The sequence below is a fragment of the Lithobates pipiens genome, unplaced genomic scaffold (assembly GCF_037356315.1).
Source record: "Lithobates pipiens isolate NorthernLeopardFrog02 unplaced genomic scaffold, aLitPip1_a1.2 Scaffold_18, whole genome shotgun sequence".
NCBI lineage: Eukaryota > Metazoa > Chordata > Amphibia > Anura > Ranidae > Lithobates > Lithobates pipiens.
In genome coordinates this window covers 31,579,340-31,604,538 of record NW_027507758.1, presented here as the reverse complement: position 1 = coordinate 31,604,538, position 25,199 = coordinate 31,579,340, and the positions used below count along the sequence as shown (strand labels likewise).

At 45.4% G+C, this 25,199-nt stretch overlaps 1 protein-coding gene across 4 annotated transcripts in view; it reads left to right on the top strand.

The window, feature by feature from the left end:
- The window catches only part of EML6 (EMAP like 6), a 295,572-nt gene that overhangs the window by 140,651 nt on the left and 129,722 nt on the right, over positions 1-25,199 (top strand). For all 4 annotated transcript variants that reach the window (XR_013276589.1, XM_077485543.1, XM_077485540.1 and 1 more), the window contains exons 12-13: positions 4,649-4,755; positions 18,829-18,947. Coding sequence is in view for 3 of the 4 variants with exons in the window: in XM_077485543.1 (XP_077341669.1) it covers positions 4,649-4,755; positions 18,829-18,947 (226 nt within the window). In the remaining variant the exon portion in view is untranslated. The remainder of the gene's footprint in view (positions 1-4,648; positions 4,756-18,828; positions 18,948-25,199) is intronic.

Genomic DNA, 25,199 nt, shown 5'->3' with positions numbered 1-25,199 from the left:
ATGACACTCTTTACTGTTTTTTTTGTTTTTATTGTTTCTCTTTTAAAGAGCAAATGTTTAACCACTTCAGCCCCGGACCATTTGGCTGGCCAAAGACCAGAGCACTTTTTGCGATTTGGCACTGTGTTGCTTTAACTGACAATTGCGCGGTTGTGTGACGTGGCTCCCAAACAAAATTGATGTCCTTTTTTTTCCCCACAAATAGAGCTTTATTTTGGTGGTATTTGATCACCTCTGCTCTGCATAGAATGCATTAAGATAAAAAACCTTCTGCCTTTACAATCCCTTTAAATATTAAGATAAAAAACCTTCTGCCTTTCCAATCCCTTTAAATATTTAAACACTTTCTCTTTTAAAAAAAAAAATAAAGAATGTAATTTTTTATATAACATACTGTATTTATTTATTGGTTGCCTTTAAATACTTCCCACCTGGCCAGTGTATATATAAGACCGGGTGGGAGCTCTCTCCTTCTGACTGGGATGTTCAGGAACGTCCTTCAGAAGGAGGGGGATCGCACGCACGCGTGCCTGCGCAGCGGCGTGATCCCGATGCGCTTGTGTCACCCGGACACGGCTCATCTTGGATCGGCAGGAGGGCTCTGTGATTGGCCCTCCTGATCACATGACGGCCGTGTCCAATCACAGTCGTCATGTGATGTAAACAAACAGCCAGTTGCTAGGCAATCGGCTCTCCTCTCCTCACACGGCTGGTGATCAGTGAGTATGAGCTGTTTTTTTACAGCTTTTAACTCACTGATCACCAGTCTAGTGTAAAACACACATGTCCCCAAAACACATATGTCCCCAGATAATAAAAACACATGTCCCCCACATACGGTATGTCCCACTAAAATCACATGTCCCAATGATTATCTGCACACATATGTCCGTGATCACCTGCACAAAACTGTACATGATCATTTGCGAACATATGTCCGTGATCACACAAACCAATTATTATACGCTTAACGGAATTTTTTTTTTCCAAAAACATGTAGCAGAATACATGTTGGCTTAAATTTATGACAAAATTTGATTTTATTTGATTTCTTTTAAAATAGATAGAAAAGAAAATATATTTTTTTCCAAATTTCCGCTATTTTTTTGCTTATACCGCAAAAAATAAAAAACTGAGTCGTGGATAAATACCACCAAAATTAAGCTCTATTTGTGCAAACAAAATGATAAAAATTTAATTTGGGTACAGCGTAGCATGACCGCGCAATTGTCATTGAAAGTGCGAGAGCGCTGAAAGCTGTAAATTGGGCTGGGAAGGAAGGGGGCGAAAGTGCCCTGTATTGTAGTGGTTAAAATCCCTCAAAGAGAGGATTTTCATTGTGGTTATTCAAACAGGGATGATGACATCCACACCCCCAATCATATGGAACCTCCTTTTTCTCTTTTTTTTTACTGCTTTTTTTCAAAAAATGAACATTTCTTGTTTGTATAATGAATGGAGGGGATCCAAGAAGAGGGACACAAAGAGGGTGGAGTGGGCAGGAGTAGAGGTGGAAAATGGTACAGAGATCAGCAGCTCACACTTTATAATCAGTTACAGCAACCAGTTTTTTTTCCCTTTTGGGATAATGGTTTTACATGAATAAATAAAAGCTGATCATTGTAATCACCCCTGCCAGCGTTAAATGGTTTGTCTCATCCATGTAAACGGATACATTCTGCTGGAGAGCTTGGGTTTTTGAAAAACAGACTTGGTGATGTCGTACACACATGGTGGATGGGCCCTAGACTTAGTTTCTGTGTATTTGGCCTGCTATTCACTCTATTCTACCTCCCCATACAAAAAGAAACCATGTTTGCTCTACTACATTATCCAATTCCGGGCCTGTTCCCCTATCAGCAGAAGCTCCTTTCCTATCTATTTTTGTCAGCCAAAAGAACAATTGCCCAATCCTGTAATAAAAACATCTGTCCCCTTCCAGGAGGTGAGAGATCTCATGACCGTGTTGATGCTTAATGAACAGATGTCTAGCATCGGCAATGACTCTCATGCTAAGTTCCTTAAAGTTTGGGAACCATGGCTGTCATATGCCTTTCCTACCTACTCTCCCCTCAGCCAGCTTGGGCCGCCTATGGCAGACGGCTTCGATGCTGCAAGCCCTTACCTTCTCCCATTCTCTCTGCCTCTAACCTCCTCCTCCCCCCCCTTCTTCTCAAGTCTTCTTTGTCCTTTCCCTGGCTCCCTACTTGTCAAGTGCGCTGTCTCTCTTTCTTTAGCACTACCTTTCTGCCTGACTTCCTTCTGGCTTCCGTTCTGTCTTTCCTTGTTAGATCTGTATAGGCTGTAATTTGCACCTCTGCATGGATATTGGCGAGCCCAGGGGATGACCCATTGTTGTAGGCAGGGGAGGGCGGGCAGTCTTAGGCCCGGGGGGCAAGTCCAGTCAAGTGGCCCATTGAATCAGCTCACCATCCATGCCCGCCTGGTTTTATAACGGATTTTGATGTTATGAAACAATACAAATGTGATACAATGTGGTAACATAATTTAATGTTAATAGCAACAAAGGAGGTTTAACAAAATAATGCATCAATGCAGCCTTACCAGTGCCCATCAGTGCAGCCTGATCAGTGCCCATTGATGCAGCCTCACCAGTGCCCATCAGCGCAGCCTGATCAGTGCCTATCAATACGGCCCGACCAGTGCCCATCAATGTAACCTCACCAGTGCCCATCAGTGCAACTTCACCAGTGACCATCAATGCAACCTCACCAGTGCCCATCAATGCAGCCTCACCAGTGCCCACAAATGCAGCCTGATCAATGCCTAACCAATGCAACCTCCCCAGTGCCCACAAATGCAGCCTGATCAGTGCCTATCCAATGCTAGCTCACCAGTACTCATCCAATGCAGCCTCACCAGTGCAGCCTGATCATGGCCCATCAATGCAACTTCAGCAGTGTCCATCCATGCAGCCTGATCAGTGCCCATCCAATGCAGCCTCACCAGTGCCCATGCAGTGCAGCCTGATCAGTGCCCATCAATGCGCTGATAGGCACTGACGACACTGCACTGATGGACACTGATGAAGCTGCATTGGATGGGCACTAATGAGGCTGCATTGGATGGGCACTGATGAGGCTGCATTGGATGGGCACTGATGAGGCTGCACTGATGGACACTGATCAGGCTGCATTGATGGGCAGTGGTGATGCTGCACTGATGGGCACTGGTGACGCTGCACTGATGTCATCAGTGCCTATAATCCAGTTTACAATGCAGAGAGAGGAGAGCCGCCAGATTACACAGTGCGGGAATCTCCTGCTTAAAAATCAATACGTAAAAATAAAAAACTACTGACAACCTCTACTGCCACATACCCCTCACCCCCTTTTCCAGAAGCACCGTGGCGGCAAATAATGTTTAAAATATTTTTTTTTATATTTTTTTCACAGTGCTTCTGGGGAAGGGGGTGGGGGGTATGTGGCAGTAGAGGTTGTCAGTAGTTTTTTATTTTTGCGTAAGTTGTTTTACAATGTTTTTTGGGGCGGAGAAAGACACGGATGGGGGCCGGAAAAGGACAGGGGACCAGCAGAGCGGCCAGAGGGGGAGCACACAGGGAGTAGCTGGGAATGATCAGTGCGCTGGGAGGGACAGCTGTGAACACCGATCTCCCTGCATAGCTTTTTAGCCAACAGCCATGGGAGGGAGAGAAGGAGAAGCGGCTGTCATCTAAAAAGTTATGTATTGAGATCGGTATTCACAGCTGTCCCTCCCGTCAGCGGGCGGCCGCCAACTGTTTTTCGTGTAAGTTAGGCCAGCCTGGAGAGAAAATGCCACCCTGCCTCCCAGCCCAGCCATGTCCCTGGTTGTAGGGAACCTCCCCAGGACCCCTTGGCCCTCATGGTTTTATGAAAAGGCCTATTTTCTGCTGTTGCGTCAGTTCTCGTTGTTTTTTTTTTTTTCATATACCCTGTTTCCCCTAAAATAAGACCTAGTGTGATTGTCGGTGATAGCTGCAATAAAAGCCCTATCCCCCAAATAAGCCCTAGTTAAAGTCCTTGTAGGTCTTCTTTTCAGGGTAGGGCTTATTTTTGAGGAAACAGAGTAGGGCTTATTTGGGTGGTAGGGCTTATATTGCAGCCAACACCGACAATCACGCTAGGTCTTATTTTAGGGGAAACAGGGTATACGCTGCCTTTTTTTGTCTTCCTTTGTAAGCTAACTTTTTTTTGCAACGTTTAATGCTAACCCCTGTGTGGGCGGAGCTATAGCATGTTAGCTACTTGTTGAATACAAATTATTAAAAGAGAAAAACAGACTTGCTGGCTGGATCACCAGATGAAAATAGAAGAAAGAATGCCTAAAAAAGAAAACCATGTAGCCATCACATCTAAGAATTGGTAAGCTGCAATATAATACATTTTTGCTTTTGCTTTTTGCATTTAATACTGCTTTAAAACCAAAAAAAAGAAAACTGGCTGAACGTAGGCTTTTCATTCTGAGGGGTACTTGAGATGGTTTTTGAAGAAATGGGAACGATCATGCAATGGTTGCTGGAAACTTTCAGTGTGTTATGAAATGTCCACAATCTATAGTGAATGTTTTCAATGCTTGCATTCAGACTATTCTAGTATTGCATATAAATGATAGCGCACAGCTGACATTGACTGTTTGTTATTCTCAGAGGGGATTATTGATTCCTGCAGTGAAGAATCAGATTCAGATCTATCTGATGTACCAGAACTAGACTCAGACATTGAACAGGAGACTCAAATCAGTTATGATCGCCAGGTAAGAAACAAACTCAAGCTTTGCATGAATTTTTTATATTTTTTCTTTCGAAAAATATGATTCTTTTCTCTTTCCTAAGACCCCTTTCACACTGCCGGCATTATTCAGGAATCCAGGCAGCCTGCCAAGTTTTATCACAACATGCAAATAAGTAGAAACAAAGTATATTTTTGTTCTTTCATCAAAGGAAAGAACTCCAGCGTGTAAATGGATGAGGTTTCAACATTTAGACCCAGTTCACACAGGGGCAACACGACTTGTAGCGCGACTGCCTCAGGCGACCTGCACATGACTTCAGCAGCGGCTTGCAAAATGACTTCTGTATAGAAGTCAATGCAAGTTGCCTGAAGTCGCCCCAAAAGTAGTACAGGAACCTTTTTCTAAGTCGGAGCGACTTGAGTCGCTCCTATTAGAATGGTTCCATAGTACAGAATAGGATGCGACTTGTCAGGCGGCTAAGACGCCCCTGTGTGAACTGGCTCTTAAAGACCAAACCTTTTCTGACATTTGTTGCTCACAATAAAAATCATTATTTTCTGCTAGAAAATTACTTGGAACAGCCAAACATGATATATTTTTTTTTAGCAGAGACCCTAGACAATAAAATGGTGGTTGTTGCAATATTTTATGTCACACTGTATTTGCGCAGCGTTCTTTCAAATGCAATTTTTTTTTTTTTTTAAATACACTTTAATGAATTTAAAAAAACGAAACAGTAAAGTTAGTCCAATTTTTTTGTTTAAGGTGAAAGATGATTTTACACCACAAGAATCGTGATCTTTATTCTAAGCAAAAAAATTGTGATTCTCATTTTAGCCAAAATTGTGCAGCTTTAGTTCTTAATACCGTGTATTGCCCCCTTTAACATCAATGACAACTTGAAGTCTTTTGTGGTATTTGTGGATGAGGTTCTTTATCTTCTCAGATGGTAAAGCTCCCCATTCCTCTTGGCAAAAAGCCTCCAGTTCCTGGAAATTCTTGCACTGTCTTGCATGAACGGCACGTTTGAGATCTCTCCAGAGTGGCTCAATGATATTGAGGTCAGGAGACTGAGATGGTCACTCCAGAACCTTCACTTTATTCTGCAGGTCAATTTTGACCTTGTGTTTTGGATCATTGTCATGTTGGAATGTCCAAGTACGTCCCATGCGCAGCTTCCTGGCTGATGAATGCAAATGTTCCTCTTGTATTTTTTTTTTTATAACATACTGCATTCATCTTCCCATCAATTTTGACCACATTTCCTGTGCCTTTGTAGCTCACACATCCCCAAAACATCAGCGATCCACCTCCGTGTTTCACAGTAGGAATGGTGGACCTTTCATCATAGGCCTTGTTGACTCCTATCCAAATGTAGTGTTTATGGTTGTGGCCAAAAAGCTCAATTTTGGTCTCATCACTCCAAATGACTTTGTGCCAGAAGATTTGAGGCTTGTCTCTGTGCTGTTTGGCGTATTGTAAGCGGAATACTTTGTGGCATTTGCGTAGTAATGGCTTTCTTCTGGCGACTCGACCATGCAGCCCATCTTTCTTCAAGTGCCTCCTTATTGTGCATCTTAAAAGAGCCACACCACATGTTTTCAGAGAGTCCTGCATTCCACTTGAAGTTATTTGTGGGTTCTTCTTTGCATCCCGAATAATTTTCCTGGCAGTTGTGGCTCAAATTTTAGTTGGTCTACCTGACCGTGGTTTGGTTTCAACAGAACCCCTGATTTTTCACTTCTTGATTAGAGTTTGAACACTGCTGATTGCCATTCTAAATTCCTTGGATATCTTTTTATATCCCTTTCCTGTTTTATACAGTTCAACTACATTTTCCCGCAGATCCTTTGACAATTCTTTTGCTTTCCCCATGACTCAGAATCCAGAAATGTCAGTGCAGCACTGGATGTCCAGATGTCCAGAAACTCACAGACCTTTTATATACACACTAATTACAAGCAAACAGATCACAGGTGAGGATGGTTACCTTTAATAGCCATTCAAACCCCTTTGTGTCAATTTGTGTGCTTGTTATCAGGCCAAAATCACAAGGGTATGTAAACTTTTGATCAGGGTAATTTGGGTCGTTTCTGTTGCGATTATGATTTAAAGCGGGAGTCCACCGGGACTCCGCGTTTTTTTTTTTTTTTAAAAGCCAGCAGCTACAAATACTGCAGCTGCTGACTTTTAAAATAGTGACACTTACCTGTCCAGTGCGCCCGCGATGTCGGCACCCGAAGCCGATCTCTAGATCGACACTCGAGTGCTGCCGCCGCCATCTTGGGTATGGGAATCAGGAAATGGAGCCTTTCGGCTTCATTTCCCGGTTCCCTACTGCGCATGCGCGAGCCGCGCTGCGCAATGAGGACGGTCCCCGCTGCCTCTGGGATCTGTGTGTTTCCCAGCAGGCAGCGGGGCACTTGCGGAAGGGGGCGGGCACTTGCGGAAAGGGGCGTAATGTACGCCCCTTTCCGCAGAGAGCTAGCCCGGAAGTGGGTGCAGTTACCTGGATTATCCAGGTAACTGCAGCCCCCTCCCCCCTGAAAGGTGCCAATTGTGGCGCCGGAGGGGGGGAGGAATCCGATGAGCGGAAGGTCCATTTTAGGGTGGACCTCCGCTTTAAAAATAATAAATGCAGTTGATTGATAATAAATGGCTTTAGCCGAACACTAACCATGAGTGAAAGAAATGTTTTTGTGTTATCATTCATATTCTCTGAAAAATGGCCAAGAAATCATAAATTCTGCCAGGATATGTAAACTTGTGCCGCGTACACACGATCAAACAATCGGGTGGAAAAGTCCGGCAAACTCAAGTCCACCGGACAATCCCCCCGTGTGTAGCCTCCAGCAGACTTTTTTGACCTGAAAGTACGGCGGACTTAGAAAATAGTTTTGCACTCCAATCTTCCCGCCAGACTCGCATTTCGGTGGACAATCCGGCCGTACGTATGCCAGTCCGCTGTACTTTTGAAATGAACGGACTTTTCCAGCCCGGAGAAAAGTCCGCTCATTTCGAGCGGGTCTCCAGGTAGGCGGGGCCCGCGAAGGAGACGTCGCTGGCCCCGCCACCTGGTATGGACTTAAAGGGGAACCCCAACGCCGGAAAAATCGGCGTGGGGGTTCCCCCCAGGTCCACATCAGACCCTTGTCCGAGCACGCTACCCAGCCGGCCAGGAAAGGGGGGGACGAGCGAGCGCCCCCCCCCCCCCTCCTGAGCCGTACCAGGCCGCGTGCCCTCAACATGGGGGATGCCTTGGGGAAGGGGGGCCGCGCGGCCCCCCCACCCCAAAGCACCTTGTCCCCATGTTGATGAGGACAAGGGCCTCTTCCTGACAACCCTGGCCGTTGGTTGTCAGGGTCTGCGGGCGGGGGGCTTATCGGAATCTGGGAGCTCCTTTTAATAAGGGGGCCCCGGATACCGGCCCCCCACCCTATGTGAATGAGTATGGGGTACAATGTACCCCTACCCATTCACCTGTGAAAAAAAGTACAAAAAAACACAACACAGGGTAAAAATAGTTTATTGCACAGCTCCGGGCGTCTTCCGTCTTCGGGGGTCTTCTCACCGGACTCCTCCGCTATCTTCTGCTAGCTCTTTTGCTAGCGGAGGAGCCGGCTTTCTTCCTCGCCGCCGGCCTCTTCCGACTTCGGGGGTCTTGTCCCCCTCTTTGGTTCTTCTGCCGCCTCTGTCATCGCCACCGCCTTCTGTTCTTTTTTTCTCTTCTTCTCTTCAGATGTTGACTCGTCGCTCCCTCCGCTCACAATGACGGGGACCGGGCGCGCGGCGACTTATATAGGGACATCACCGGATGATGTCCCCGCCTATTATGATGTCACAGTCCCAGCATCCTCTGGGACTGTGACACCATAATGGGCGGGGACATCATCCGACGATGTCCCTATATAACCGAAGAGGGGGACAAGACCAGGTGAATGGGTAGGGGTACATTGTACCCCATACTCATTGACATAGGGTGGGGGGCCGGTATCCGGGGGCCCCCTTATTAAAGGGGGTTTCCGGATTCCGATAAGCCCCCCGCCCGCAGACCCCGACAACCAACGGCCAGGGTTGTCGGGAAGAGGCCCTTGTCCTCATCAACATGGGAAAAAGGTGCTTTGGGGTGGGGGGGCCGCGCGGCCCCCCCTTCCCCAAGGCACCTCCCATGTTGAGGGCATGCGGCCTGGTACGGCTCAGGAGGTGGGGGCACCTTGCTCGCCCCCCCTTTCCTGGCTGGCCGGGTAGCGTGCTCGGACAAGGGTTTGATGTGGACCTGGGGGGAACCCTCACGCCAATTTTTTCGGCGTTGGGGTTCCCCTTTAAGTCCATACCAGGTGGCGGGGCCAGCGACGTCTCCTTCGCGGGCCCCACTTACCTGGAGACCCGCTCGAAATGAGCGGACTTTCCTCCGCGTGTGTGGGCGAGTCCGTTCATTTCAAAAGTAGGGCGGATAATACGGCGGACTTAGTACGCCGTATTAGTCCGCTGAAAAAGTGCCGTGTGTGGGCAAGTAGCCTGTACGGAAAGTCGGACGGACAGTCTGGCGGGAAGTCCGCCAGACTAAGTCCGTCGGATAGTCCGCTACGTGTGTACGCGGCATTATGAGCACAACTGAATCTGTGTGTGTGTGTGTGTGTGTGTGTGTGTGTGTATGTATATGTATATATATATATATATATATATAGATAGATATTATCTATCTATCTATATATATATATATATATATATATATATATATACACACACACCACACACCATACATATATGTTTGGGCTTTGAGTTGCACACCCTAATTCAATAAGCTGTGCACACCTATGATCATATGAACAATGTTAGGTCCAGAATGTTTATTTATTTGCATTACTTACAGGTTAGTTGGGTTTGCACAGCTCTGAGGAGGGTTTACAAAATGGGGAGCAGACTAATCTGGAGAAGTTATGCATGGCAACCAATCAGCCTCTAGCTTCAGCTTGTTAGTTAAGCTTTGAAAATATATTGTAGAAGCTGATTGGTCGGTGTGCACATCTGCTCCAGATTCTGGCTGTTCCAGTATTAATAAATTCCCCCCAGAGCTGTGCAAACTCAACTACTCAACTATGTGTATGTTATTTAAATAGACTTGTATTGGCTAAAGAATCTCATGTAATTCATTAAATGGCTATTTTACTTCAAATTACTATTAGTACATCCACAATTAGGTTTCTTAATAAGCATTTATAGACATTTCATAAATGTTTAATGCAAACACAGTCTTCTGAAGGACAAAAGGCTTAATGCTCCAAGAATAACAATGAGCGGCAATAATATTTTCTTCCCCTCGTCAGCTTTCTTTGTATATTCTAAGCCCGTATCTGTATTTTTGGCATTATCTGATGGAAACATTCAGCATTTTAATTAGAGTAAAAGCTTAGTTATTCATTTTCTCTTCAGAGAGCAACCATTCATAACTGCGGTGGCAGCTCATTTATTGTATGCTTCTCTCAATTGACAGAAAGATTGTACAGAGCGTACTAATGGCTTCCACTGAGTGCACCCAGGCACCAATTTATCTTAACTAGAAGTGACGCCTTTCACTCGTGGCTGCATCATTTCACATCACTGCAGTGTACTAATAAACAGGGTACCCGGCTTGCAGCTAAGATACCTGGCAAGTGTTACAATATAGTTCAGGTGTAAGTTCAGGGGTACAGGGCAAATAAGTGGTAGACAAGTATATTAAAGCCTCCAGGTATGATCTGTATTGCACAGTTGAATTGGCCTGGCTTAGCACAATGAAAGTATGTACAGGCATAGCTCACTTTTAAGTACAGGGTTTATTTACTAAAGCTAGAAAGTGCAAAATCAGGCTCACTTCTGCATAGAAACCAATGAGCGTCTAACCCCAGCTTGTTTGGTTGTTTGGTAATAAAACCTGGAAGCTCATTGGTTTCTATGCAGAAGTGAGCCTGATTTTGCACTTTCTAGCTTTAGTAAATAAACCCCGTTGTGTACTCAAAAGTGGGGTATGCCTGTATATCTCATATCTAGTGGACCGATGTGGAAGCTGAAATCACTGTAGTATTTGCCACTACTACAGCGATCGCTGTGATCTCCTGGGTCCTGTGTCGAGTGTCTGCCCATTCACATACTTACCACAGAGGGTCACTCACTCAGCACTGCTGCAACTCACAGAACACCCTATTTTTTTAATGTATACGAGGCATCCTTTGTTTGGATCAGGTGGAGAGAAGGGTTGGTGATGCCACAATCTCCATCTTTTCCAATCAGAGAATGCCTTGCATTCATTGAAAAAATGTCAAGGTATTGTGGCGACAGTGCCGAGCAAGAGGCTCCCTCTTTTGCTTTGTGTCTTTTAAGGTTCTTTGCTGTAAATGCAAGAACACAATAAATCCCCTGTAGTGTATTAATGTGCTTTACTAAACAAAGTTGTGTACAAACAAACTATTTACAATTATAGGAACAATACAAGACTGCCAGATATACATAAAACACATGCACACACTACCTAAACTTCCTAGCTAATGAGTAATGGCCTGTACACAGGGTCGGATTTTCTCATGGAAAATGGTCGCTGGGAGCTTTTTGTCGGAAATTCTGACCATGTCACAGAACATGAGATATATAACTACTCACATATTACTGGCTGCTAGGCTCAACCTAACCAGACACTGGAAGTCTGACACCCCCCTTAATGTATCCCAAGTTACAGATATCGTGGCCCTACACCAGTGTTTCTCAACTTCAATCCTCAAGGCGCCCCAACAGGTCATGTTTTCAGGATTTCCCTCAGATGAAACAGCTGTGGTAATTACTAATGCCGCGTACACACGGGCGGACTGTATGGCGTACTTAGTCCGTCGAAACACATTTCAGCGGACAGTCCGCTCGTGTGTGGGCTTCAGCGGACTTTTTCAGCGTGCAGTCTGGCGTACTAAGTATTTCGGATTTTTCAAAATTCTGTCCGTCGTACTTTGGTTTCAGCGGACAATCCGCTCGTCAGTAGGCTAGTTCGACGGACTAAGGCCGCGTACACACGCGCGGACTGTTCGCCCAACCTTGTTCGGCAAACAGTTTGTCAAACAGTCCGCTGAAAATTTGCATGAGCGGACTTGCCCACACACGAGCGGACTGTTTGACGAACAAGGTTGGGCAAACAGTTCGCTCAACTTTTGAAATGAACGGACTCGCCCACGTAAGGAGGAGGCAAATCCGCCCATTTCGAGCGCGTGTACAGGTAGGCGGGGCCCGCGAAGGAGACGTCGCGGGCTCCGCCGCCTGGAATGGGCTTAAAGGGGAACCCCAACGCCGAAAAAAATCGGCGTGGGGGTTCCCCCCAAGTCCACACCAGACCCTTGTCCGAGCACGCTACCCGGCCGGCCAGGAAAGGGGGGCGAGCGAGCGCGCCCCCCCCTCCTGAGCCGTACCAGGCCGCGTGCCCTCAACATGGGGGGGTGCCTTGGGGAAGGGGGGGGCCGCGCGGCCCCCCCACCCCAAAGCACCTTGTCCCCATGTTGATGAGGACAAGGGCCTCTTCCCGACAACCCTGGCCGTTGGTTGTCGGGGTCTGCGGGCGGGGGGCTTATCGGAATCCGGGAGCCCCCTTTAAGAAGGGGGCCCCCGGATACCGGCCCCCCACCCTATGTGAATGAGTATGGGGTACAATGTACCCCTACCCATTCACCTGTGAAATAAAGTACAAATAAAAACACAACACAGGGGGAAAAAATATTTTATTGCACAGCCGGGGGTCTTCCGTCTTCGGGGGTCTTCTCGCCGGACTCCTCCGCTATGTGTGTGTAGCTCTTTTGCCAGCGGAGGAGTCCGGCTTTCTTCCTCCCCGCCGCCGGCCTCTTCTCCCGACTTCGGGGGTCTTGTCCCCCTCTTCGGTTCTTCTGCCGGGCCACCGCGCCTGGTCCGGTGGCCCGGTCTTCTGTCGCCGTCTTCCGTTCTTCTGTCGCCGCCTTCGGTTCTTCTGCCGGGCCACCGCGCCTTCTTGTAGCTCTTTTACAGGCGGTGGCCCGGTCTTCTGTCGCCGTCGCCGCCTTCCGTTCGTGTTCTTCTTGTTCTTCTTGTTCTTCTCCAGGCGATGTTGACACGTCGCTCCCTCCGGCCGGAATGCCAGAGCCGCCCTGCGCTGTGACTTATATAGTGACAATGGGGCGGGGTCACATGGTATATGTCACATGGGTTGATGTCACATGGTGACCCCGCCCCCTTACGATGTCATAGTCCCCATGTGACATCAACCCATGTGACCAACCCATGTGACATATACCATGTGACCCCGCCCCATTGTCACTATATAAGTGACCGCACAGCGCGTCCCCGGCATTCCGGCCGGAGAGCTCGTCGAGTCAACATCGCCTGGAGAAGAACAAGAAGAACAAGAAGAAGAACAAGAACGGAAGGCGGCGACGGCGACAGAAGACCGGGCCACCGCCTGTAAAAGAGCTACAAGAAGGCGCGGTGGCCCGGCAGAAGAACCGAAGGCGGCGACAGAAGAACGGAAGACGGCGACAGAAGACCGGGCCACCGGACCAGGCGCGGTGGCCCGGCAGAAGAACCGAAGAGGGGGACAAGACCCCTGAAGTCGGGAGAAGAGGCCGGCGGCGGGGAGGAAGAAAGCCGGACTCCTCCGCTGGCAAAAGAGCTACACACACATAGCGGAGGAGTCCGGCGAGAAGACCCCCGAAGACGGAAGACCCCCGGCTGTGCAATAAAATATTTTTTCCCCCTGTGTTGTGTTTTTATTTGTACTTTATTTCACAGGTGAATGGGTAGGGGTACATTGTACCCCATACTCATTCACATAGGGTGGGGGGCCGGTATCCGGGGGCCCCCTTCTTAAAGGGGGCTCCCGGATTCCGATAAGCCCCCCGCCCGCAGACCCCGACAACCAACGGCCAGGGTTGTCGGGAAGAGGCCCTTGTCCTCATCAACATGGGGACAAGGTGCTTTGGGGTGGGGGGGCCGCGCGGCCCCCCCCTTCCCCAAGGCACCCCCCATGTTGAGGGCACGCGGCCTGGTACGGCTCAGGAGGGGGGGCGCGCTCGCTCGCCCCCCTTTCCTGGCCGGCCGGGTAGCGTGCTCGGACAAGGATCTGGTGTGGACTTGGGGGGAACCCCCACGCCGATTTTTTTCGGCGTTGGGGTTCCCCTTTAAGCCCATTCCAGGCGGCGGAGCCCGCGACGTCTCCTTCGCAGGCCCCGCCTACCTGTACACGCGCTCGAAATGGGCGGACTTTCCGAGCGGGAACAGTCCGCTCATTTCGAAAGTACAGCGGACAGGCCCACACACGGGCGGACTGTTCGCTCAAACACAGTTTCAGCGGACAGTTTTTCGGAATTTCCGAAAGACTTTGTCCGTCCAACTGTCCGCTGAAACTGTCCGCTGAAAGCCCACACACGAGCGGACTGTCCGCCCAAACACTGTTCAGCGGACAAGGTTGGGCGAACAGTCCGCCCGTGTGTACGCGGCCTAAGAATGGCGCATGCTCAGAAAGGATTTACACGGCGGAAGGGTGCTTTGCTGTGTATTGGACTTCCTATTTCTAGTCCCGTCGTACGTGCTGTACACGTCATCGCGCAAGCTTTCGACGGACTGTTTGTGCATCCGTGTGTGGTCAAGTCCGTTCAGTCGAAAGTATGACGGACTGTCCGTCGGATTGTATGACGGACTAAGTACGCCATACAGTCCGCTCGTGTGTACGCGGCATAAGGCAGTGAAACTGATCAAATCACCTGTGCAAACTAATGGCAAGCCTGAAAACATGACCTGCTGGGGCGCCTTGAGGACTGGAGTTGAAAAACACTGCCCTACACTATAGCTATGAATCTATAATGGTAGTAAGTGATGGCCAGACTTCCAAAACCCACGCACAATGGCAACCATGGACCGCATGGACCTCTGCTGCGACTAGCACTCAACGATGTTAACCTTTGAAGACTTCCCTGAATTCTTGACCGAGCAATACTTGATCTCAGTTGTTCCTTGTTAACGCTTTTACCTTCTCTCCATTAGTGAACGCTAATAGAACTTGTATGTTTATTGACTCTATGGACGTTGTCCTCCCAGGTGTGGCACTAAAGTTCCCATATGGGGTGCCACACGAGTGGAGGGACCGTCTAAACATTCACGAGACCCCATCGATACCCTCTTGGGGTTTACTATATGCTACCTTATAACCTGCGACTGTTATAATCTGTGTAGACCATTGTTTATGTTCATACAGACGTTGTTGCCCAACGTACAATGTTAATTGTACCTTGTTATCTATTGCAAAACTCAATAAAATAATTGAAAGAGGAAATTCTGACCGTGTATATGCTCCATCAGACATTCTCCATCGGAATTTCCGTCACACAAAATTTGAGATCTGGATCTCAAATTTTCCGACAACAAAATCCGTTGCCATAAATTCCGATCGTGTGTACAGAATTCCAAAGCACAAAGTTCCACGCATGCTCGGAATCAAGCAGAAGAGCCGCACTGGCTATTGAACTTTATTTTTCTCGGCTCGTCGTACATGTTGTACGTCACCACGTTCTTGACGTTCGCAATTTCCGACCAACTTCGTGTGACTGTGTGTATGCAAGACAAGTTTGAGCCAACGTCCATTGGAAAAAATCCCATGGATTTTGTTGTCGGAATGTCCGATCGTGTGTACGGGGCATTTGAACAATGGTTTGTGTAGAATAAGAATTTGCTGAAGTTACATAGCTCAGGTTATAGTGGCTTCGCAATCTCAGTAGACAACCAGGACCCCAGGTTCTACTCTATTGCAGGATAATATCCTCAGGTGAAGTTTTTTTTTTGGCACAGACCTTCCTTGTCATTATGGAGTCCTCCTTCAGCTAATGCTGCTGGCCTTTTATTTGGACAATCCCAATTCAATCTCTAGTTGGCACTATTGTACCATACATGCTATAGGTCATATATGTGAAAAGGTCAAGCTATTGTTTACCTGAATGCATCATCTGACAAGAATTCCAACAGAAACCACCAGAAGCATATAACTGCCCCTTTGATATTTGCCCGCCAGGATATAAAAATAGTATCTACGTTCCCATTGTATTAGAGGAAAGCATGTGCAAACGTTTCAAATTGCAGATTTATATGTAAGGCTGCATGCACACCTGAGCGTTTTCAGCTCATAAAACGCCTGAAAAACGCATAACAAGCAAAAATCACATTCATTTCAATGACACCTGTTCACATCTGAGCGTTTTGTTGCCTGAAGCACCTCGAAGCCCAATGTCTAGTCCACGGTTATATTATCTACTTTATTGTAAATAGTGTTTATGTGTAGAGCTGCACTAGAGGTCGACCGATATGGGTTTTGCTCTGGCCGATGCCGATGCCTATATTTAGAAATCGTGGAGGCCGATGGCCGATATATGATGCCGATTTTTTTGGGCCGATATGCTAGGCTGATTATTTATTTATTTTTTCCTTTTTTTTTCCCCCTTCATCTCATAAAATCTAAGTTGGACACCTTTCACACTGAGGCATTTTTCAGGCGATTTTGGGCTAAAAATAGCGCCTGTAAATTGCCTTTAAAACGGCTCCCCTGCAGTCTGTGTGAAAGCCCGAGTGCTTTCACAATGAGGAGATGCGCTGGCAGGACGTTAAAAAAAAAAAAAAAAAAAGAAATCCTGCAAGCAGCATCTTTGGAGCGGTGTAAACCGCTCCTCCACCACTCCTGCCCATTGAAATGAATGGTCACCACTTCTGAAGCACATGCAATGCGATTTTGCAGCAGTGCTTCACTGCCCCGCTAGCAGCCGAATAGCAGGGCTAAAATGACGGTAAATCGCTGCTAAAACTTGCAGCGTTTTACCGTCAACGCCTGCCCGATCCAGTGTAAAAGCAGCCTTAATAAGTGATGCAGAAAATTTCTTACACATTTATTAAACAAAACAAACCTCCAATCAGTTCACTTGTATGTATAATTTAGATAAAAAAAAAAAAAAAACGATTTATTAAATACACAAAAACAGGTACTCAAAACTTTTGGATGAAAAAAAAAAGGGCTAACTTGCGTTTGAAAGACCTCTGCGCAAATACCGCGTCACATAAAATATTGCAACAACCGCTATTTTATTCCCTAGGGTCTCTGCTAAAAAAATATATATAATTTTTGGGGCTTCTGAGTGATTTTCTAGCAGAAAATACAGGATTTTTACTTGTAAGCAACAAGTGTCAGAAAAGATTTAGTCTTTAAATGGTTAAACTGAGAACTTCTACACACTGAGTTCAGCCTATTGAAGAAGAAACATTAAAGCGGAGGTCCACCCTAAAGTGGACCTTCCGCTCATCGGAAACCCTCCCCCCCTCCGGTGCCACAATCGGCACCTTTCAGGGGGGAGGGGGGTGCAGTTACCTGGATAATCCAGGTAACTGCACCCACTTCCGGGATAGCTCTCTGCGGAAAGGGGCGTAACTTACGCCCCTTTCCGCAAGTGCCCGCCCCTTCCCGCAAGTGCCCCGCTGCCTGCTGGGAAACACACAGATCCCAGAGGCAGCGGGGACCGTCCTTATTGCGCAGCGCGATTCGTGCATGCGCAGTAGGAAACCGGGAAATGAAGCCGAAAGGCTCCATTTCCTGATTCCCATACCCAAGATGGTGGCGGCAGGACCCGACAGACGACCTAGAGATCGGCTTCGGGTGCCGACATCGCGGGCGCGCTGGACAGGTAAGTGTCACTATTTTAAAAGTCAGCAGCTGCAGTATTTGTAGCTGCTGGCTTTAAAAAAAAAAAACGCGGAGTCCCGGTGGACTCCCGCTTTAAATCACTTTGATCTTTTATTGGCAGCCTGCCCAGAGAGGAGGAAAGTCCTTCACTGATGTCTTCAGGCAACTTACATTGACTTCTATTACAGAAGTCTTTTGCAAGTGGAGCTGAACATGTAATCGGCTTTTTTATCAGCACAATCGGCCGATGCCGATTAATAAAAAAATGCCAAATATCGGCCAATATATCGGTCGACCTCTAAGCTGCACTATCGTTTTTACAATGATACTGAGGTCTCTGTATCACCGTATGCCATTTCTAAATAAAGAATTAAAAACAAAAAAAGACCTGAATCTCAAAAAAGAACATGAGCTTCTTTTTGGGCAGATTACAGGCATTTTTCTGCTTTTTACATTGGTGAACTTTTGACCTGTGCAAAAAAACGCAGGCAAAATCACACAACTTTCTGCCTGAAAACGAAACGCTCAGGTGTGAATGCATCATGAGTCTGAGAAAATCACAAGAATACATAACATATACTGTGTGTGTGTGTATATATGGTTACCTGGTACATGGTTACATAGTTAGTAAGGTTGAATAAAGACACCAGTCCATCCAGTTCAACCTGAGTGAGTGTCTACAATTGTCCCTATCCCTGTACATTGCACACTCACATTGGTCCCTACCCTATGTATAATATACAGGTCTTTTTTTTCTCAGAGAATAGGTGCAGGAACACTCCCTCCCCGGCTGTTAGCAACCCTGCCTAAACACCAGGGGGCTACACTAATTTGGTTGCATAAGTGGAAATACACTTCCAGACTATAACTGCCAGAATACTTTCTGTTCCTTCCTTTGTTGCCTAAAACTTGACAGCCTTGCTGACAGCCTACTGCAATGCAGTAGATCCCTCTGGCTTACTGGGAACTCTAACCTGATTATATCTGAAAGGGATTATTGATTATTTCAACATTGGTAAGACACTCCTAGATTATTCAACCCCCATTGCATTTGCTGTCTCTCCCGTGTAGCAGTAGCTCTAAGCTCAGTGATGCTGCAGCGAAGGCGGGGCATGTGCAGGGCTCGCGCCTATGATGGTGGGGGGGTGAGCAGTAACAGCTGGGAGTGTCTTACCAACATCCTAGCAACAAGGCAGGATAGGATGATGCCATCTCTGGAAGGCTTTGGGAGGTACATAAATGGCCTACACCTATAGCAAGGGTGTTATCCAACTTTGGTCAAACCTGCACAGTTGAACTTATCCTTTAAAAAAAAAACTATGGCTAGTGCCTATGTGACTACGAATCTGTAGTTGTATAAAGAATTGACTATACGTTTATGAAATTCTCATTTCAAGGTTTACAAAGAAGATCTACCTCAGCTCAAGCAGCAAAATAAAGAGAAACACAATCCTTTGCCTTCCCTTAAGCGGGAAAAAGCCCCAGAAGAAAGCTTGAAATTAAAGTTTGTACATGGGTAAGTTTTTTTTACTGAACCCCCAGATTTTAGTGAGAATGTCTTGATGTAAAAGTTGTTGTCCAGAGTAATCTGAACACAGGCTCATGCAGTTTTAATGTGAAGAAATTAATTAAAATTGAATTAATTGAAACGGCGCTGTAAATTTGATAAAAGTGCAGAAAAGTGCTTAAATTGCATAAACCAGTTACCGCAAACACAACAAAATATATAAATGATATAATACATGTATCTTAGTTAAAAAGTTCAAGATAATGAATCAAATATAAAAAAAAAAATCAAGGAACACACAATCAAAAAATATACTGTCCATTAATGGGGGTCATTGAATTCTGGTGACTAGGATGTGTGGCTGGTGATGGTGGTGGAAGATCTACTCCTTTGCTGTTTACCAAAATATTGGAAGATTTATATACACAAATTGTTCATTTGGACACTATATTTTTTGATTGTGTGTTCCTTGTTTTTATTTTTTATTTTATTTGAATATTTGATTCATTATCTTGGACTTTTTAACTAAGATACATATATTATATAATTTATATATTTTGTTGTGTTTCCGGTCACTGGTTTATGCAATTTAAGCACTTTTCTGCACTTTTATCAAATTTACAGAGAGCGCGGTTCCAATTAATTAAATTTTAATTAATTTCTTCACATTAAAACTGCATGAGCCTGTGTTCAGATTACTCCAACGCCGGACAACAACTTTACATATATTATATAATTTATATTTTGTTGTGTTTGCAGTCACTGGTTTATGCAATTTAAGCACTTTTTTGCACTTTAAATTCAAATTAATTACATTTTAATTAATTTCTTCACATTCACATTTCTTCACATTTACACTTATTTACAATGTGCTGCTCCTATTGTCATCAATTCACACATAGTCACATACGATTTCTTTGCCATTTGCGCAGGTTGGTGGTAGTTACACTCATTATCATGCAGTTTTAAACTTAAATCCATCGTAGATCTGAACTCCAGGAAAGTAGTTAAATACATACACTATATTGTCAAAAGTATTGTGATGCCTGCCTTTACACGCATGGCATCCCAGCCTTAGTCCGTAGGGTTCAATATTGAGTTTGCCCACCCTTTGCAGCTCTAATAACGTCAACTCTTCTGGGAAGGCCGTCCACAAGGTTTAGGAGTGTGTCTATGGGAATGTTTGACCATTCTTCCAGAAGCTCATTTGTGAGGTCAGGCACTGATGTTTGACGAGATGGCCTAGCTCGCAGTCTCCACTCAAATTCATCCCAAAGGTGTTTTATCGGGTTGCAGGCCAGTCAAGTTAGAGCGGAGACTGCGAGCCAGGCCTTCTTGTCCAACATCAGTGCCTGACCTCACAAATGCGCTTCTGGAAAAATGGTCAAACATTCCCATAGACACACTCCTAAACCTTGTGGACGGCCTTCCCAGAAGCGTTGAAGCTGTTATAGCTTCAAATGGAGGCCCAACTCAATATTGAGCCCTACAGATTAAGACCGGGATGCCATTAAAGTTCATGTGTATTGAAAGGCAGACGTCCCAATACTTTTGAGAACATAGTGTATATAATAGGAGGTGACGTAATTGACAAGGGACTTGTAACTATATCCAGTCAGTCTCCAGAGCCAAATATTTAATCCTCTACTGCAGCAACGGCACAGCTTGGTCAAGAACACCTCTCATGCCGCGTACACACGGTCGGAGAATCCGTCGGAATGCGTCTTATCGGACCATGTCGTCAGATAATCCGACTGTGTGTGGTATGCATCGGATTGATTCCGCCCGAATCTCCGTCGGACCCAATTTTCCAACATGTTGGAAATATTTCCCGACCAACTGGGCCGGTTGGACATATTCCGATCATGTGTAGAGAATTTTGATCGGACCAAGTGCCACGCATGCTCAGATCAAATTCCTACATCAAAGCTATTGGCTACTAGCCTGAACGTAGTCCCATCGTAACGAAATTACGTCATCACGTTCCGAAAGATCGGATTTTTCGCCAACTTGGCCCGACCGTGTGTATGCAACAGTTTCGGACAAGATCTGATGGACAAAATCCGACGGCAAAATCCGACGGATTTGGTTGTGGAAATCTCCCGCCGTGTGTACAGGGGCTCAGTCTACCTATCAGACAATGATAAATCTGTAGCACACTGCAGAAGTCATTACTGTGCTTCCTCTGCTCTCTCTTCCTGTCAGCAGATTCCTTGTCAGCACATGTGAATGCAACAGAGCTTTATTGGCTCCTAGTGCTAACCTTCCCACTGCAGAATTAAGGCAATGGCCACTTCGAATGGCTCAGATCACAATGTACAGAGCTGATCTTAGCGGCTCTATACCTTGTGATGACAGTAATGACCAATCACAGAGATCACAAATGTAAACACTATAATGTTTACATTTGAGAGCCCTTTCCTCCTTCTCATGATGGAGGGAGAGAGTAAGTAAATATTTATCTATAAAAGCTTGTTAATGAAGGTATCAGCAACAACAGATGTTTCATTACTATAAATCCCACATGAAGTGCAAAAAGTGTAAATCTGTACCATAGATGAGGCTACTGAGTAAAGTCCAGGCTTAATCACTTGAACTCTGGAAGGTTTTACCCCCTTCATGACAAGGACATTTTTTGCTATTCAATGCTGTGCTACTTTAACTGGTTATTGCACAACGCTGTACGCTGTATTCAAATTAAATTTATATCATTTGTTTCACACAAATAGAGCTTTCTTTTGATGATATTTGATCACAACTGTGGTTTTTATTTTTTATTTTATAAACAAAAAAATCTAAAAAAAAAAAATTCTACTTTCTGTTATAAAACCTATCCAGTAAAATCTAATTTCTGCATACTGTGATGTGTCCCAGAAGGCTGCGGGGATAAGGAGGGGGGGGGGGGGGGCGACCTTCAGCATAGATCGCTGCGCCAATCTGACCGGAAGTGGGAGCAGGTACCCTTCAAAACCAGGTGCCCGCTCCCCCCCAAAATGTGGCAGTGGAGGTGGGTAGGATTCAAACAAGTAGAACTTCCTCTTTTGGATGAAGTTTTACTTTAAAGTGGAAGTAAACACTTTTGTCGTTTTCAGCCAAGGAAGCTGCCATCCTGGCCTCTGTTTGCTATTCAACTGCCATGGTGCTGCACATGTGATCAGTTATGACACCAGCCATTGGATGGTTTGACAGTTTGGTTGAGCGCACAACCAATGTGACAGTTACATTCCCAGGAATGTAACTGTTTTTTGAAACTGTTAAATCGTTGCTTTTACTTCCGCTTTAAATACAATTCACATTTGCAGATTTTCTTTAAGATAGCAAACCTTCACTTTTTGAGATCTGATCCTCTTTAGAAAGGCCGTGTCAGGTCAGGTTTCATGGCGCATAAACAGAATTTTATTTGACATTTCTTACAAAACAGAAGCTTTGAAAAATTCTTTATTCAAGCTATATTAATTATTAGGAGTGCCGTTTTTTATTTTTTGATGGGTTTGCTGTAAGCCTTAGCCCTCACTCTGATAGTGACAAGTCCTTTTTATTCTGTCATTTCAGTAATTGCTTTGCTTTCCTGGAATTTTTTCCACACTCTTCAGTTTTAATTCACGTTACTGTCATCTATTTACACTGCAGCTAAGGGCTTTTCTATCAAATGATCCTTGGAACATATTTAACCAGCCCATTGTGAATAAGATCCCCCTAATCCACTATCACATCATCCTAATTATCATATCACCCGAGACAGAAGGGACAGAAATAGCATTGTACAATTAAGGATAAAATGCAGTTGTCAAAGTCAAATCTTGACTTCAGATGGCATGCGTTCTTTGGTTTACAACCTGGGGACTGAACAGAATGCTTGTTAGATAATCAGTTCCATTATGAGATGATCTTTCAGATTTTTCCTCAGTCCATATTTATTTTACAATTAAATATTTGTGTTTTTGAGCATAAAAAACTAACAGAACTTAATGAAGTAGATGGCTTTTTGGGACAGTTCACACTAGGATTCTGATGCGATGGATTGTGGTGCTATTTAAGCTTATTCATTTTGGGCTGAATCACACTGCACCACAACAAAAGTAGTGCATGCACGTCTTTAATCACTGATGGACTGCCGCACGCCGATACACGTCCTAAGTTAGCGGTCATAACCCCTGTATCCTCTTCTACGGCCGGCAGTCTGCTTTCCGATAAGAGTGGTCTCTTTGGCGGATTCGCCACAAAATCATTTTTAATCGGCAGCAGGTGTGGCGCCCCCCCTCCCGCCGCACTCTGGTGCCCTCCGCCGCTTACCGCAGCTGTCGGCAGCGGCGATCGGATTTTACCCTTTGCTGGGTATGTAGACGCGTGAGGGGAAGATGGCCCCCACCCGTATCCATAACATTGCAGGGCCGAAGCGACGTCAAAACGTCACTTCCACCCATAGCTCTTAAAGGGCTAAGAAAAAATAAAAAATTTAAATTATAAAATGTATTTTTTTTTATATAGCATTCTAGTGCAAATATGAAATCTGAGGTCTTTTTGACCCCAGATCTCATATTTAAAGTGGAAGTAAACCCATGGATTTAAACAGTTAAAAAAAAAAAAAAGGCATGCCGGGAATGCTAACTGCACATTGCCTGTGCTCTGAGGCAAACTATCAAACCATCCAATGGCTGGTGTCATAACGAATCACATGTGCAGCACCATAGCAATTGAAGATTAAACAGAGGCAAAGATGGCAGCTTCCTTGGCTGAAAACTATAGGGGAGTTTACTTCCACTTTAAGAGGTCCTGTCATGATTTTTTTTATATTACAAGGGATGTTTACATTCCTTGTAATAGGAATAAAAGTGAAACAATTTATTATTTTTTTTTGTAAAATAAATAAGAAAAAAAAATGTTTAAACGCACCCCGTCCCGCCAAGCTCACGTGCAGAAGCGAATGCATTTGTGAGTAGCCCCCGCATATGAAAACGGTGCACACACGTGAGGTATCGCCGCAATCGGTAGAGTGAGGGCAATAATGCTAGCCCTAGACCTCCTCTGTAACTTAAAACATGCAGCCTTTAGAATCTTTTAAACATCGCCTATGGAGATTTTTAAGGGTAAAAGTTTGTCACCATTCCACGAGCGGGCGCAATTTTTGAAGAGTGACATGTTGGGTATCAATTTACTCGACGTAACACTATTTTTCACAATATTAAAAAATAAGTATTTCAACGACTGTCGTTTTATTCTCTAAGGTGTTAGAAAAAAATGTATAATGTTTGGGGGTTCTAATCCATTTTCTAGAAAGAAAAAAAAGTTTTTAACTTCTAAACAACAAATCTCAAAAAGAGATTCGGTCCTTAAGTGGTTAAAAACACATTGCATCCAGATCACATGATTCTACTGTACTATGCGATCTTGTGCAAGCAAATGTGCCGTGATTACACCTGCGTTTGGGGTGTCGTTAACTTAACATTGACACCCATTGCAGATCTCAACTGATTTTAAATGCAGTGCAGGAAATGGCCACAGATTGCGGGTTTCCCGCACAGCATTCTACTGTGACTTTGTCAAATTTGGAGTGCTTACTTGGGGAAAAGTAGTATCATTAAATTGGATCTTCACTCTGTAAACACAAAATTAAAAGTCAGCAGCTACAAATACTGTAGCTGCTGACTTTAGAAAAAAAAAACACCACCTACCTGTCCCAGGGTCCAGTAATGTTCTCACCCAACCTGGTCTTTGGGTCCAGGCATCAGCATTTTAACTGTGGGCAGCCAACTGTGACTCCTTGTGGCTTTACGGCTGATTGTACGCTGTGTGAGCTGCACTGTGTCCTGGGGGGGGGTCTGAAATTCTGCTCAGATAGTCGCAGTGATTCCAACCAGAAGTGGGAGCGGGTACCTGTCAAAATCAGGTACATACTCCCCTCCCTGCCCCCCCAAATTAAAACCATTCCAAATATGAGAGGGGGGGTAGTAGAAGGATGAAAAGCAGAACTTTCCCTTTTTGGTGAAGTTCCGCTTTAACTGTTTCCCATCCAGGCAATGTACATAAATCTGTCTGGTCTGTTGTTCCAGTGGGATTTACTCATATGTCCTCTCAGAAGCACACGCGCGCGCCCCTAGGGTATGCACCGGCGCAATCTGTTACTGCTGTGTCCAGCGTACACAGCCGATAACTGATCACGGTACCGAGCCACTGTGAGTGGCCCTGGTACCATATGATCACTATGACCGATCACAGTAGTAAGCAAGGCTGTCATTCATGATGCCTTGCTTACTATGTGTG